At 38.2% G+C, this 15,313-nt stretch overlaps 1 protein-coding gene across 2 annotated transcripts in view; it reads left to right on the top strand.

The window, feature by feature from the left end:
- POLI (DNA polymerase iota) overlaps positions 1 to 15,313 on the top strand; it is a 30,105-nt gene that overhangs the window by 10,682 nt on the left and 4,110 nt on the right. Inside the window, exons 4-8 of one of the 2 annotated variants that reach the window (XM_070935985.1) lie at positions 7,483 to 7,635; positions 10,484 to 10,720; positions 12,402 to 12,580; positions 12,958 to 13,049; positions 14,203 to 14,336. In XM_070935985.1, the coding sequence (XP_070792086.1) occupies positions 7,483 to 7,635; positions 10,484 to 10,720; positions 12,402 to 12,580; positions 12,958 to 13,049; positions 14,203 to 14,336 (795 nt within the window). The remainder of the gene's footprint in view (positions 1 to 7,482; positions 7,636 to 10,483; positions 10,721 to 12,401; positions 12,581 to 12,957; positions 13,050 to 14,202; positions 14,337 to 15,313) is intronic. The other variant, XM_070935986.1, reaches the window with a different exon arrangement.

The raw sequence follows: 15,313 nt of genomic DNA, 5'->3' as shown, positions 1-15,313 counted from the left end.
CCACCAAGCCACGCCCACAGAAACGGTAGTAAAAAATGTGGATTTTACCACTGGTCTGTATGTAATACTGTACATTGAGTTAATAGTGTCTCCTATATGTGTGTATGGATCAATATATTAAAAGACCTGCATGGTATCATATAATACTTTGTACAATGCTAAACTAGAATACAGTTTCCTTGGATGAGAGTTGGGCATTTGTGTGAACTCATCTACTTCAGTTTGTAACCAGTAGCCTGTGTTGTGTGAACTCGGTCAGTTGTGGCCCTTAATAACCTTTATGGTGGGTTTTGTATATATTGTGGTGGTTTTTATGTATTTTATTTATTTATTGCATCATTTTTATATATATATATATACAGTGTTTCCCTGAAAATAAGACCGTCTTATTATTATTTTTTTGAAAAGTTTTTAAACATAAAACATAAAATACATCTCTTTAGAGCAAGGATTTGATCCGGTATAGAGTAAATACAATTACTCGCATTCCCTCAACCAATTTTGTTCCAAATTTTATCCATTTATATCTTAAAAAAAGAAAAGAAAAAAAATCTTATTCTAAACATTTATCATTCTACTATGTCGCCCTAAATTCTAAACAATTATTTCCAAATAGACATCATTCCAAATCTTTGTCATTTGTCATGGATTTTATGTAATGGGTCTTAGAAATGAGGAATATATAAGAAATGTTTTGACTTCCGGCGGTGACGTCATCACGAATGGGTGAGGAAACGGAGGCTCCGTCTCTGAAACCCAAATTTCCTCATTAATTGCTCTTTAGGGGCATTCCCGAACTTGGAGGGATCGGGAAACGAAAGAGGAATTCGCGAAGCCCCCTGGTGTTGCGCTGTCATCAGGGAGGTCGAGCGATCAACCTCTTAAATTGGTGGAGAAGAAGTCGGCCTTATCGGCGGACAGGAGGGATGGCGCCCGCCTAGATCGAAGCAAAAAGTGGAAGCAAATCCAAGTGACTGTCAGATAGATCACCTACAACAGAGACGGCAAATGGGACGCGCGAGCGAATCAGAGAAAGACAAGTGAGTTACAACAGCGGCGATACAAGAGGAGAAGGAAAAAAGGGGGAATAATTATAGCGCGGAAGAGAGAATCCCATAGAATGACTAAGCAAATATAAGAAAAGGAGAAATAGCGCTCGAAGCGGTCTGACTGCGGACCTTTACAGCTGATCAAAGGGAGCAGCCTGTGGACTTTGTGGATATAGAGACAAGCTGTTTGATCTTGGGAATTATAACTGATTCAAACCCCAAACATTGGAAACCGAATACAGAGACTGAAATACCGGACTAAGTGGTGAATTTCACGGATACAGAAGATCTGTCGGGATTTCGAACTCTGGATTTACAAATAACTTTGGATAATAAGAACTCAAGTTTAAAAAAAAAAAGATTTGAAAATTGAATGCAGAGATCCGATGACTGGGAGAAGAAATTAAAAAAAAGACTGAGACGACACAGATTGCGTTTTTCATGATTGTGAAAGAACAGACTGAGAGAGGTAAAGCAAGAAGACAATAAGGACTAAAGAAAATAAAAATTAAGTGAATTATTAATTTTGAAATGTTTAATTAGTTAAAAAGTTTAATATTTGAAAGAAATATATAAGTTGACAATATTTTTATAGCTATAAATTGTATTGTGGAATTGTAGTTAGACAAGGAATTATTGTTAAAGCGAAAGACTGATTTTTATATATCTCTGAGATAGACTGATTGAAAAAGGGGGTAACTGAAAAGATTGCTAATTAGAAAATTAAGAAAACTAAATTAAAATCCTGATTGATAAGTAAATAGATTTATACTGTGAACAAGAATTAATTGCTTAATTGGGATAACTGGCAATATAATATAATATAACTATATATAAGTTGTGTGGTGTATAAGTAGTATTTGGAGGGGAAAAGAGATATTAAGGAATAACTTAATAATTGATGTTAAGGTTGGAAAGCTTTACATGAATATTAAAAATGTCTACAACATCCACCATAACAAAGACAGGGAAAAAACCTACAACTAGTACGTTAGTAATGACCCCTTCCCCCTCACAACAAAAAACAATAGATAGCATGATGGGGAAAGAAAAAGAAAAAGAAAAACTGGAAATGGCACCTAATGTAATACAAGATATGTTTCAAAAGATCCAGGAAACACTGCTTCAAACACAAGAAAAAATAGCTGAAAATCAGGAAGAAATGAGAACGTTCCATGCAGAGATCAGAAATGAATTAGGAGAAGTTAAGGAAGATATTAAGACCATGAAAGATAAAATTGGGGGCATTCAAAATTCTATAGCAGAAAATGAACAGAGAATTAGGAAAACGGAAACAAAAATAGATCATGTGGAATTAAAAGTAGAAGCAATGGAACAAAAAACCCTACAACTAAACAAAGAAATGTCAGATTCCTTGGCCATGCTCGAAATGGAAAAGGCCTCATACTTCTTGCGTTTTCAAAATGTCCCAGAAGAAAAAAATGAGGACTTAGAAGGAAAGATGGTGGAGATTATTGCAGGAATGACACAAAAAGAGCCAGAAGAAATAAAAGGACAATTGGAAGAAACTTATCGTGTACAAACAAATTATATAAGAAGACACAGATTGGCGAGAGAAGTCCATGTTAAATTTTTAAAAAAATCAATCCGAGATGAAGCCTATAAGAAATCTAGAGAAGAAACGGTGATCTATAATGGAAAAGAAATTATAATTTTAAAACAGATACCCCGAAGAGTAAGAAATCTACGACAACAATATCAGTTTTTAACACAACTACTGATCAAATACAAGATAATGTATAGATGGTTGCCAATAGAGGGGATCTTAATTACGTGGGAAGACAAAAGATATAAAATAGATACTCTAGAAAAGGCAAGAGAATTTCATAACACACATTTTAGACTAGAAGTAGAACAGGAAAGTAAGGAGGAAACAGATAGTAAAAGTCAAGAAGAAGAACCAACAGAAACAAAGGAAGAAAAAGAAATAAGACAGAGGCAAGAAAAAGAGAGAGAACAGAGAGAAGGTGCAAAACCTAGAGAACGGATGGAAACAAGAAACACCAAAAAACAGATATAATAGGCAATGGATGAACAGATCAAACTCTTTTCGGTAAACATTAATGGCTTAAATGCCCCAAAGAAAAGGAATCAAATTTTCACAAAATTACGAAAATTAGAAGCAGATGTAATATGTCTGCAAGAAGTACACATTCAAAAAGATTATCAAAAAATCCTAGAAAACCCCAAATTAGGAAAATTATATTTATCTCTGGCCCCAAAAAAGAAAAAAGGAGTAGTGATTTACGTAAAAGAAAAAATACAATCTAAACTAGTTTATACCGATGAGCAAGGTAGAGTGGTGATGGTTGAATTAGAAATAGGAAAAAGGAAAATGTTAATTGTAGGGATTTATGCACCTAACCAAAAACTACAGGTTTTTTTTAAAGACCTACATATAAAATTAGCAGAATTAGAATATGATGATATTTGTGTAATAGGGGATTATAATGCAATAGTAAATGCAAAGAAAGACTATAAAACTGGGAAAAAAAAACAAAAGAAAAAAGAAATACTTCCAAAAGAATTCTTTACTATGGCTGAAGAACTAAACTTGGCAGACGTATGGAGGGAAACACATGAAGAAGAGGCCCAATACACCTTTTACTCCCATCCGCATAACTCCTGGTCAAGATTGGACATGGCATGGATGACCCCAAGTATCAAAACAGAAGTAGAAAAAATTGAGATAGGCACAAACCAATGGGCAGACCACAATCCACTATTCATAAACTGGAAAGGGGAAAGAAGACGTAAGAGATGGACAATGAACCAAAGATTATGTAAAGAAAAAGAATTTAATTTGATGTTAGAAAAGGAAGTAAAAATATTCTTTCAGATAAATAAAATAGAGGAAACCTCTTTACAAAACACATGGGATACTTTAAAAGCATATATAAGGGGCCTAGTAATAGCATATACGAGGAAAAAGAATAAAGAGAAGAAAAAACAATTAGATAAATTAGAGAAAGACCTAAAACAAATAGAACAAAAACTCCAGGAAAAGCCCCAGAACAAAATAATAAAAGAAGAATGGGAAATGATTAAGCATAAATTGAATTTGATAAACCAAATAGAACTAGCCCAAAAAATAAAAATGGCGAAACAAAACTATTTTGAGCACGCAAATAAAACGGGCAGATGGCTAGCCTATAAACTGAAAAAAGAACAGAAAAAAAGAATGATATACCAATTGAAAGATGATAAAGGAGAAATTCAACATAGTAAAGAGGCCAAAAAAGATATTATTAAGAAATTTTATGCGAATCTATATAATCAGGGGAAAATAGAGGAAGATAAAATAAAACAGTACATAGAGAAATCAGGAATGCCAAAAATCACAGAAGAACAAAGAATTACTCTCAATAGGCCAATAACCAAATTAGAACTAGATGAAGTACTGAAAAAGCAAAAAAACAATAAAACACCGGGTCCTGACGGGCTACCGGTAGAAATATATAAAACAATGCAAGAAGTATTGGGAGAGAATATGTTGCGATTATATAATGAAGCTATGGAGAAAGCCAAGATACCAAATTCATGGACAGAAGCCATAATAACAATTATTCCAAAAGAAGACACAGATCTCCAGTTAATACAAAACTATAGACCTATTTCATTATTGAATGCCGATTACAAAATATTTGCAGCAATCTTGGCAGAAAGAATTAAATTAGTATTAAATACATATATACACCCAGACCAAAATGGATTTCTGCCGGGACGCCAAATAAAGAACAACATGAGAATAATACTTAATGCTTTAGAATACTATGAATCACACCCGGAGAAGCAGGCAGTGTTGGTTTTTCTTGACGCCCAAAAGGCCTTCGATAACCAAAATTGGAAATTTATGATTGAACAACTACAAAATATGCAAATTGGGGAAAAATTTGGGAAAATTATAGCAGAAATCTATACCAAGCAATCAGCAAGGATAATTATGAATGATGATATAACAGACAAATTTAATATAACAAAAGGAGTTAGACAAGGCTGTCCACTTTCCCCCTTACTATATATTCTATCATTGGAAACCCTGTTGAAAAAAATTAGAGAAGATCAAGGAATTGAAGGTTTAAGGATTAATAGAGAAGAATACAAAGTTCAAGCCTTTGCTGATGACTTAGTGTTTTTGACAGAAAATCCTATGGAATCTATACCTAATTTGTTTCAAAAAATAGAAGAATTTGGAGAAGTGGCTGGACTAAAAATTAATAAAAATAAATCGAAGCTAATTGTTAAAAACCTTACGGAAATCCAAACAAAAGATTTGATAGATAATATACAAATTCAAACAACAAAAAAAATAAAATATCTAGGAATCTGCTTATCCACAAGAACATCAGCAATTAAAGAAAATAATTATGATAAATTACTAGAACAAACAAAGAAAGATTTAGAAAAATGGGAAAATTTACACATTTCATTCCTAGGAAGAATTTCGGCTATCAAAATGATTATATTACCTAAATTTCTATATTTGTTTCAGGTCACCCCAATTAAAATAGATAAACCGTTTTTTGAAAAGCTGAATAAAATAACATCTAAATTTATTTGGCAAGGGAAAAGGCCACGAATAAAATTTAAACTGCTTCAGGATACAAAAGATAGAGGAGGAGCTGCACTCCCTGACTGGGAGATATACTACCAAGCAGCAGTACTATCGTGGGTCAAAGATTGGATAGAATTAAAGGACTCTAGAACTTTAACAATTGAGGGACACGAACTTCAAACTGGCTGGCACTCCTTTATGTGGGATGAGAAATACAAAACACATTCATATTTTAAAACACATACAATAAGGAACTCACTATTACAAATTTGGCTTAAAATTAAAAAACAACATTATATGAAGATACCAAATTGGCTAGCACCGGCGGAATCAATTAGACACCCAAATTTAACAGATAAGACAAAAATAATTAGATATAAAGATATAATTGACTATCAAGGCAAACTAAAGACAAAACAACAATTGGAGACAGATTTACACAGAGGAATAGACTGGTGGACTTACACTCAAATACAATCTAAATATAGAGAGCATATAAAAACATATGAAATTTACAATCAAAAACAAGAAATAGATAAAATTATATTAGATTCAGAAAATAAATTAATTAGTAGAATTTATAAATTTCTCCTACGCTATAAATTGGAAGAAGAGACAGTCAAAGAAACGATGATTAAGTGGGCTCAAAATATCAAACACACAATACCTTTGGAAAAATGGGAAAAGTTTTGGCAGGAAAACCTAAAGTTAATGAAAGCAACGGCGTACAAGGAAAACCAACTGAAAATGTTTTATCGGTGGCATATGTCTCCAACCAGATTGGCAAAAATACAACCTAAAAATAGCCCAATTTGTTGGAAGTGCAAAAAGGCACAAGGGACTTTCTATCATTTATGGTGGACATGCCCGGCAGCAAAAAAATTTTGGTCTAACATCAAAAAATGGTTGGAACAAATAACAAAAACACAGATTGAAAAAGAACCAGAAACATTTTTATTAGGAATATTTAACAAATCATACCCTAAGGATATTAAATATCTTACAATTCACATATTAACTGCTGCAAGAATAATCTACGCAAGAAATTGGAAACAAGAAAAAATACCAAGTGAAACAGAAGTAATAGGGAAAATTTTAGAATGCGCTGAAATGGATAGGTTAACCAAAGAACTACAAGAAAAAGAAGAATCAGACTATTATAAAATATGGAATAGTTGGTATAATTGGTTAAAAATTAGAAATATACAAAAAATATAGGGGATATATTACCGATTGATACATATATATGTAATAAAAATATTATTAGATTACAGAAAGGTGAAGGAATATATTATAAGTAGAATTGTAGAACGTCACTCTGAAAAAATGCTTAAGAAGAAATTATATTCTTTTTGTGTATATGTTGTATAAATGTTCGTTGTGTATATGTTACGTATGTCTTTTTTAATATTTATATTCAATAAAAACTATTTTAAAAAAAAAAAAAAAAAGAAAGAAATGTTGACCCTGACTTATATTTTTTTGAACCCTGAAATAAGCACTTGGCTTTATTTTTGGGGAGGTCTTATTTTGGGGCGCATGGAGCAAGACGGGGCTCCTCTGGCTGTTTTACCTGATTTCCAGCTCTGTCTCCCTAACTCTAACCAGAGGAAATGGCCGGGATTGGCTGCGCATGCGTTTAATTATTTTCAGGGAGAATTTATTTTTTTGGGGGGGCTTATTTTAGCGCAGGCGCTCAAAAGCACAATTGGGCTTATTATCAGGGGATGTCTTATTTTTGGGGAAACAGGGTAATTGGAAGAATAATATGGACATTTTCTATATTTAAAAGATTAACTCTTTTAAGCCAGTACTGCATATTAACAATTATGTATATTCTTCTTTTAACATTTACAGAATTGTTAAAAACATTTACTCCACTGGTAGAAAGGCTCGGATTTGATGAGAATTTTGTGGATATCACTGAATTGGTCGAAAAAAGACTGATAGAGTGGAAAAAAACAACACTTCCTAAAATCTCTGTTTCTGGTCATGTATATAATAATCAGAGTAAGTATTTTTTTTTTTTTAACCACAATATCATACTTGCACCAGGAGATCCCATAATAACGCTATGTTGATAGCACAAAGGACATTTGCAACATAGAATGACATTCAAGCTTGACATATAAATACAGGTAGTCCTCGACTTAAAACAGTTCATTTAGTGACCGTTCAAAGTTACAACGGCACTGAAAAAAAGCGACTTCTGATCAGTTTTCACAGTTACGACCAGGGGTGGCATTCACTTACCTTCGCTACTGGTTCGCAAATGTGAACGTGTGTGTGCTCACTTCGCTAGTATGCGCCACCTCCACAAATACTCAGGACCTTCCGCGCATGCGCAGAGAGTCAAAAACGGGACGTGATTACATCCGGACGGGTGGGCGGAGCCTCCCGCCACCGCTGCTACCAGTTCACCCAAACCGGATAGAACCGGTTGAATACCATCACTGGTTGAGACGTTTGTAGCATCCCCATGATCAGATGATCAAAATTCAGATGCTTGGCAGCTGGTTCATATTTGTGACCGTTGCTGTGTCCCAAAAGTCATGTGATCCCCTTTTGCGACCTTCGGACACGCAAAGTCAATGAGGAATTCACTTACCAACTGGGTTATTGACTTATCAACTGCAGTGATTCACTTAACAACTAACGCAAGAAAGGTCGTAAAATGGGGCAAGACTCACTTAACAAATGTCTCGCTTAACAACAGAAATGTTGCGCTCAATCGTGGTCGTAAGTCAAGGACTCTGTATACAGATAGTGCTTGACTTACAATCACTCATTTAGCAACCATTCAAAGTTACAGTGGCCCTGAAAAATTGAGTTATGATGGGTCCTTGCAACCCAACAAGACAGACGCAGACTTCAGAGGATAATTAGAACTGCAGAAAAAACAGAGGAAACAGAAAAAAAATGCACTTTGTAGACATGAAATTGTGTACACTGTTATTTATATGTATAGATGTAAATGAATCAATATTAGACTTGTGTGTATAAAGGATACATTGAAATAAGGGAGAAAAAATGGATAAGTAAGAAATGTTTAACCGTTGCGAAACTATTGGAAAGAAACTATTGTTTAAAGAGTCTTTTTTGTTTTTTGAAAAAATGTTTAATAAAAATTATTCAAAAAAAAAAAAAAAGAACTGCAGAAAAACCGACCTGCCTTCCATTGAGGGCCTGTATACTGCACAAGTCAAAAAGAGGGCTGTGAAAATATCTACAGACCCCTCACACTCTGGACATAAACTGTTTCAACTCCTACCCTCAAAACGACGCTATAGAGCACTGCACACCAGAACAAGTAGACACAAGGACAGTTTTTTCCTGAACGCCCTCACTCTGCTAAACAAATAATTCCCTCAACACTGTCAAACTAATTACTAAGTCTGCCTTACTATTAATCTTCTCCTAGTTCCTATCACCCATCTCCTCCCACTTATGACTGTATGACTGTAACCTTGTTGCTGGTATCCTTAAGATTTATATTGACTGTTTCCCTATGACTATCATTAAGTGTTGTACCTTATGATTCTTGACGAATGTATCTTTTCTTTTATGTACTCCGAGAGCATATGCACCAAGACAAATTCCTTGTGTGTCCAATCACACTTGGCCAATAAGGAATTCTGTTCTGTTCTGTTCTGTTCTGTTCTGTTCTGTTCTGTTCTATTCTATTCTATTCTATTCTATTCTATTCTATTCTATTCTATTCTATTCTATTCTATTCCATTCCATTCCATTCCATTCCATTCCATTCCATTCCACTCCACTCCACTCCACTCCACTCCACTCCACTCCACTCCACTCCACTCCACTCCATTCCATTCCATTCCATTCCATTCCATTCCATTCTAACTGGGGCTTACTGTGAAAGCTACAGCTTCTTGATTTCCCACTCAGCAAAGACCGGGGATATGGAAATCAGACTTCTGGGAATCGATGGCCCCATTTCTAATTCATATTGTGTTTCAATAGACAATGATCAGTGCTTTGAAGCATGTCACTTGTATTGTCCATTTCCCACAGTTGGTATCCTGGCAGAGTGAAAGGTTTTTCTTTTAACATGCAGTGTCTTGGAGGGCTCCATAAGAAGGATGAATCTGAGGGGTCCTTGGTGCTCTCTTGAGTTTGCTTGTTTTCTTGCAGATATTTCATTACCTAACTCATCAGTGCTAGTAAGGAGTGCTGCTTGCTGTCCGTTTTCATTCTGGTGATTTGTCTGTTTGTGTGTGGAGGGGGAGGTGTCTGCAAGAAAACAAGCAAGCTCAGAGAGCACCAAGGACCCCTCATTTCAACCCTGAACTACAAAAATTCTCCTTTATTGGTGATGTGGCCCAGCAGAGCTACGGTAGCAGCAGAGCCAGACGAGGAGATTGAGGGAGGGACTAGGCCAGCTTCGGAGCTTTTGGAAGGCTCTGAGGGCCTGAGGTGAGTGAGGGGGAGGAACAGATGGGGCCCAATCCAGATGTGCGTATGCGTAGGGAGGAAAGGAGAGGAGAGCAAAGGAAAACAATAAGCCGGCTCTCAGGGAAAGACAAACGTAGACGCTAGCTAACCCTCCCTGGCTGGGAAATAAATAGGAGGGGATTGGGAGAGGCCGGTTGTCACAGACAACCGTTTGTTTCTAGTATACAGCAAACAATTGGCTAAACCCAAGTTTGTTGGGACAAATTATGTTTGATTTTTTTTTTGTTTATCCATGTGAATAAAAGATTGTCACTGCCCTGTTATAAAAAGGGGGTTGTTTTACTTGCGAGTAAATGGTTTATCGTTATTGGGTCAAAACGATTAGTAAGGATAAATCTGCCCGGCGATCTCTTAAGATTTTTCTCCCCTCTTTCCTACCCAGCTGTTGATTTCCATGACCCGATGCATGTAAGACTGGCTGTGGGATCTCAGATTGCAGGGGAGATGAGAGATGCCATGTGCAGCAGGCTAGGGCTTACAGGCTGCGCAGGAGTGGCCACCAATAAAGTCCTCTCCAAGCTGGTCTCTGGGACCTTTAAACCAAATCAGCAGACCGTTCTTCTGCCTGAGAACCGGCAGAATCTGATGGCCAGCCTCGATCACATCAGGAAAATACCAGGTGAGCTGACCTTGAGTTTTGAAGATAAGATTGGACTTGACTTGAGAAATATTGTAGCTTTTTCAATATAGGCTTATTTACATTTGATATATTACTATATTCTAGATCAGGGATGTCAAACTCAAGGCCCAGGGGCCAGATCCGGCCGACGGGGTATTTAGATCTGGCCCACAGGGCCGCCCTGGAAATAGTGAAGGATCAGCCTCTGATTACATGCCTCTGCCAGAGAAAACGGAGCTCTGTTTTCGCTGGCAGAGGGTTGCAGGAGACTGTTGCTGTCACTGCGTTATGTGTTTGTCAGCCGAGCGTCCATTCTGAGCGTTACGGTAGCCTGCCAGAGAACTTTTATCACGTATCTATAGCAACAGAGATAAGACCAGTTTTGTGAAATTTTGAGCTACTGCGCATGTCTACATTCTTTCTTTCCTAACTTCCTGATCTATACTTTTTTTGTTCGTCTGTGAGATCAGCTGCCGGTAAAAAGTAGTTAGGTAGTTTTTCTATTTTTTTAATAAAATCCTTATTAGAATATATTTTGGGTTTTCTTTCTTTAAAGTATACAGCATGGAAAACAAGATCCATCCTCCTCTAATTAAGTGCAATTACCCCAGGGGGAGTACAGGGCTGATTTACCCTCCGACAGTTGCATCCGAAAATGGAGCTCAGCAGCTCATTATCACTGGCAGAGAGCTCGGGCCACTACAGGCAACCCCGACACGAGTGACGTCGAGCTGGCCACGCCCCCTCCCCCCCTCCGAGGTCAAACACAACACTGATGCGGCCTTCAGTGAAATTGAGTTTGACACCCCTGTTCTAGATGAAATTAAAATAAGAACATTTAATGAATACTGGGCTTTAATATGTGCATTTTAAGATATTTTATGGATTGGTATGCTTTCTTTCAATTTAGAGAGAGGTGATTGTATTGTTAATTTCTCTGTGCTAAAAGAAAGTTGGAGGTCATTTTTATTATACTTGTTTGATGTATTTTGTTAACTTGTTTTGTCGCTCCCTTTCCCCTTCTTGTTCGTTTGTATTTTAATGTATGATGTCTTAAGTCCCACTTCAGGCATGAAAGCCATTGAGCCATGGTAGCGCAGTGGTTAGAAGGCAGTATTGCAGGCTAATTCTGCCGACTGCCAGCAGTTGGATTCTCACCAGGCTCAAGGTTGACTCAGCCTTCCATCCTTCCGAGATTGGTAAAATGAGAATCCAGATTGTTGGGGGCAATATTTTGTAAACTGCTTAGAGATGGGCCGTAAAGCACTATGAAGCGGTATATAAGTACGAGTGCGATTGCTATTAAAACCTAATAAAGATATTATAATTAAAAAAAAGACAATACCAAGTAAAATGGGGAAACAAACAAACTTACTTTGGCTTTGATACATGCATATCATGGGTGGGTTCTACTTACCTTTACTACCGGTTCACAATGGGGCTGCGCTCTTCTGCACATGCGCAGAAGCGTTTTCATGACATCAGGGTCAGTGGGCGGGGCCTCCCGCCGGTTTTACTACCGGTTCTATAGAACCAGTGCGAACCAGGGGCAACCCACCACTGATGCATATAGGTGAAAGAAGAGAGCAGGAGCCTTGCGGTTCGATATGAACTTCATTTGAGCCCCTGTGAGGGTGATTTGTCTGATAAGCTGCTGTAGTAAACTCTCTTTCTTGTGCAGGGATTGGCTTTCAAACAGCAAAGCGCCTCCTGAATCTTGGGCTCTGCACTGTGCAAGACCTCCAAGACTGTTCCACTGAGATTCTGGGAAAAGAACTGGGAATTCCAACTGCGCATCTCATCCAGAAGCTCAGTTGTGGGGAAGACCATTCTCCGGTCGTTCCATCAGGAGCTCCTCAGGTAGAACTGAAAGCAGTATCTAAAGATAAGAATGGCCCTATCCTTTAGGTCTGAGAATTCTAGGCAAACTGGGGGTTTCCAGATGTGAAGACTACAGCTTCTTGATTTCTCATTCAGCAAAGACCAGGGTTGTATGTAATGTAGAGTAGAGTAAAATAATTAGACTAGACTCGATTTCATTGAGGGCCACATCAGGGTTGTGCTTGACCTCGGGGGGGGGGGGGGGAGGGCAGGGTGGACATGGCCAGGGTAGGCGTGGCCAGCTCGATGTCACTCCGAATTTACAAATACATGAATGCCTGTTCTTTATGTGGTTTGTGCATTTACTGATCTAAATTATTATATTCATTGTTTTATTTTTAAACACTATACTGCAGTCTCTCAGTGATGAAGACTCCTTTAAAAAGTGTTCTTCTGAAGCAGACGTTAAGAAGAAAATTGAAGAATTGCTCATTAATCTTCTGGAGAGGTAATTTTAACTTAAATAGTTCCACAATATTTGGGGCTTGAGCAAGATTTTGAAACGGGGGGGCTGCATTGTGTAATGTGTGAATATATAAAACGGGTGGAACAGTGACACAATCAGATCACAAGTAAATATTCAGCCCCTTTTTTAGTTATTTGCATATTAAACACTTCAGATTTACACACTTTTCTCACCAGTGGTTCCTTCTGGTGGGGTAGTAATCCTTGACCTCAGTTGGCCTGGCAGGAACATGAGAAAGGATCACCTGAAAATCCTCAAAACAATGTAACCTTCTGTTCTTGGGGTGGGAGTTGTCTCCATATTTCTTGAGCTACGGCACAGACCACGATGGCAGGGAATTATACCCGGCATTTACCAGTTCAAGGAAGCCAGAATTAAGCAATAGTAATAGCACTTAGACTTATATACCACTTCACAGTGCTTTACAGCACTCTCTAAGCGGTTTACAGAGTTAGCATATTTCCCCCACCAGAGGTGGTATTCAGCTGGTTCAGACCAGTTTGGGCGAACCGGCAGCACCGACAATCAGTTGGCCCCGCCCACCCGCCCCCGCTCTATCCTGTCCTTTATTTCCTGCTTTGTAGCTCATCTCAATCACGCAGCACAGCTGAATCCCCCCCCCCGCTGTTCTACTTACCGTTGCTGACTTGGAAGGTAAGCAGCTGAGCTTCTAAATGCTCCATTTTCAGCGCTGTGTGCAAACGCCTTAGGCGTACGCGCAACAAACCAGTTGTTAAACTGGCAGCATTCCACCACTGTCCCCCGCCAATCTGGGTTCTCATTTTACCAAACTTGGAAAGGATGGAAGGCTGAGTCAACCTTAAGCTGGTCAGGATCGAAGGAATCAAACTCCTGGCAATGTGAACAGAGTTAGCCTGTAATACTGCATTCTAACCACTGCGTCACCGTGGCTCATTCACCGCTCCACCATCTAATGATCTTTCCTACTGCTCCCTTTCTACAGATTGCTCATTTAGGAGGTTATGCTTGGTGAATTGCCAATTTGCATTAATGCTTGACATAGATTACCTTTTTAGATGGGGAGGGAATACTTCTCCGTTTCTTGAGCCAGGCCAGGCTGAAATGTAGAAACAGTGGACACAGTTGGTTGTTGATGGCTCCATGTTTTCAACAGGTTGTACAAAGATGGCAGAAAGCCCCATACCATCAGATTAACCATCCGTCAGTATTCTGCTACCAATAAATGGTTTAATCGAGAGAGCCGTCAATGTCCAGTTCCTTCTCACTTGGTCAAGAGGATCGGTTCAGGTAATTGTGTCTCATGGGCCTTAATTTCCTCCTTTGACGATGTCCAAGAGAGTTCATGAATACATTGCTTCCCCCCCCCACACACACACTCTCGCTCATTCATATAACATGCAGCCCTAGACTAAGTATATCAACTTTTCTAACTGGCCCCCTTCAAATTTCTTAGGATTGCAACTCCCGATTGTCTTGGAATTCTGGGAATTGTAGCTCCATCATATCTAGTGGGTTGTAGATTTCCCATTGAACAAGTCTCCATTTGAAGCAGATCTCCAGGTTACTCATTCATGCATCACCCCAGATCTTCAGCTGGTGCTCCAAGGAAGAGTGAGATACTACTTTGGGAAGTCCATTCCCTTATTTTATGAAGCCTTGTCCCAAATCCTCCTTGTTGTCCTTGCCTCTGTCGATCAGCTTCTTTCTTCTCAAGTTCACTGTCTCTTTGTCCATGGACATCCTTCAACGTCTTCTTCCCCATCTTTTCAATTCCAGCCGACCTGAACACTTTCCTTCACGGAAACTAGATCAGCCTGCTTGCTTGCTAAGGGATGTCAATTCTTAAGCTCCTTAAGCTTGGAGAACAAGAATTCAGTTTGTCAGGTGCCAGCAAGTTCCCAGTCATTTGGAGCTTGGAAATAATCACTACTCAAAGGCATTCATTGTTAGTCACCATCTTCCCAGGGCGATTCTTACAGGTTGGAGTTCTTTGCTGGTTTCACAGTGTTGATGTCCCAGCTATTTCTTGCCTTTTAATGTCGCCATTGAGGAGTCCTTGGGGGTCTCTTGAGCATGGTTGGTCTCTGAGCTTACAGACATCACATTACCCAAACTAGGTAACATCATCAGTGCACTAGCAAGAAAACAACCAAGTTCAGAGGGCACTCATTTCAACCCTGAGCTACAAATACCGTACTTTTCGGAATATAAGACAAACTTTTTCCCCCCCTAAAAGAGGGTGGAAATGTTGGTGCATCTTATAC

This window comes from Pituophis catenifer, unplaced genomic scaffold, assembly GCF_029215685.1.
Source record: "Pituophis catenifer annectens isolate HBS135680 unplaced genomic scaffold, rPitCat1.0.hap2 SCAF_2, whole genome shotgun sequence".
Lineage (NCBI taxonomy): Eukaryota > Metazoa > Chordata > Lepidosauria > Squamata > Colubridae > Pituophis > Pituophis catenifer.
This window is presented reverse-complemented; position numbering and strand designations above follow the sequence as displayed.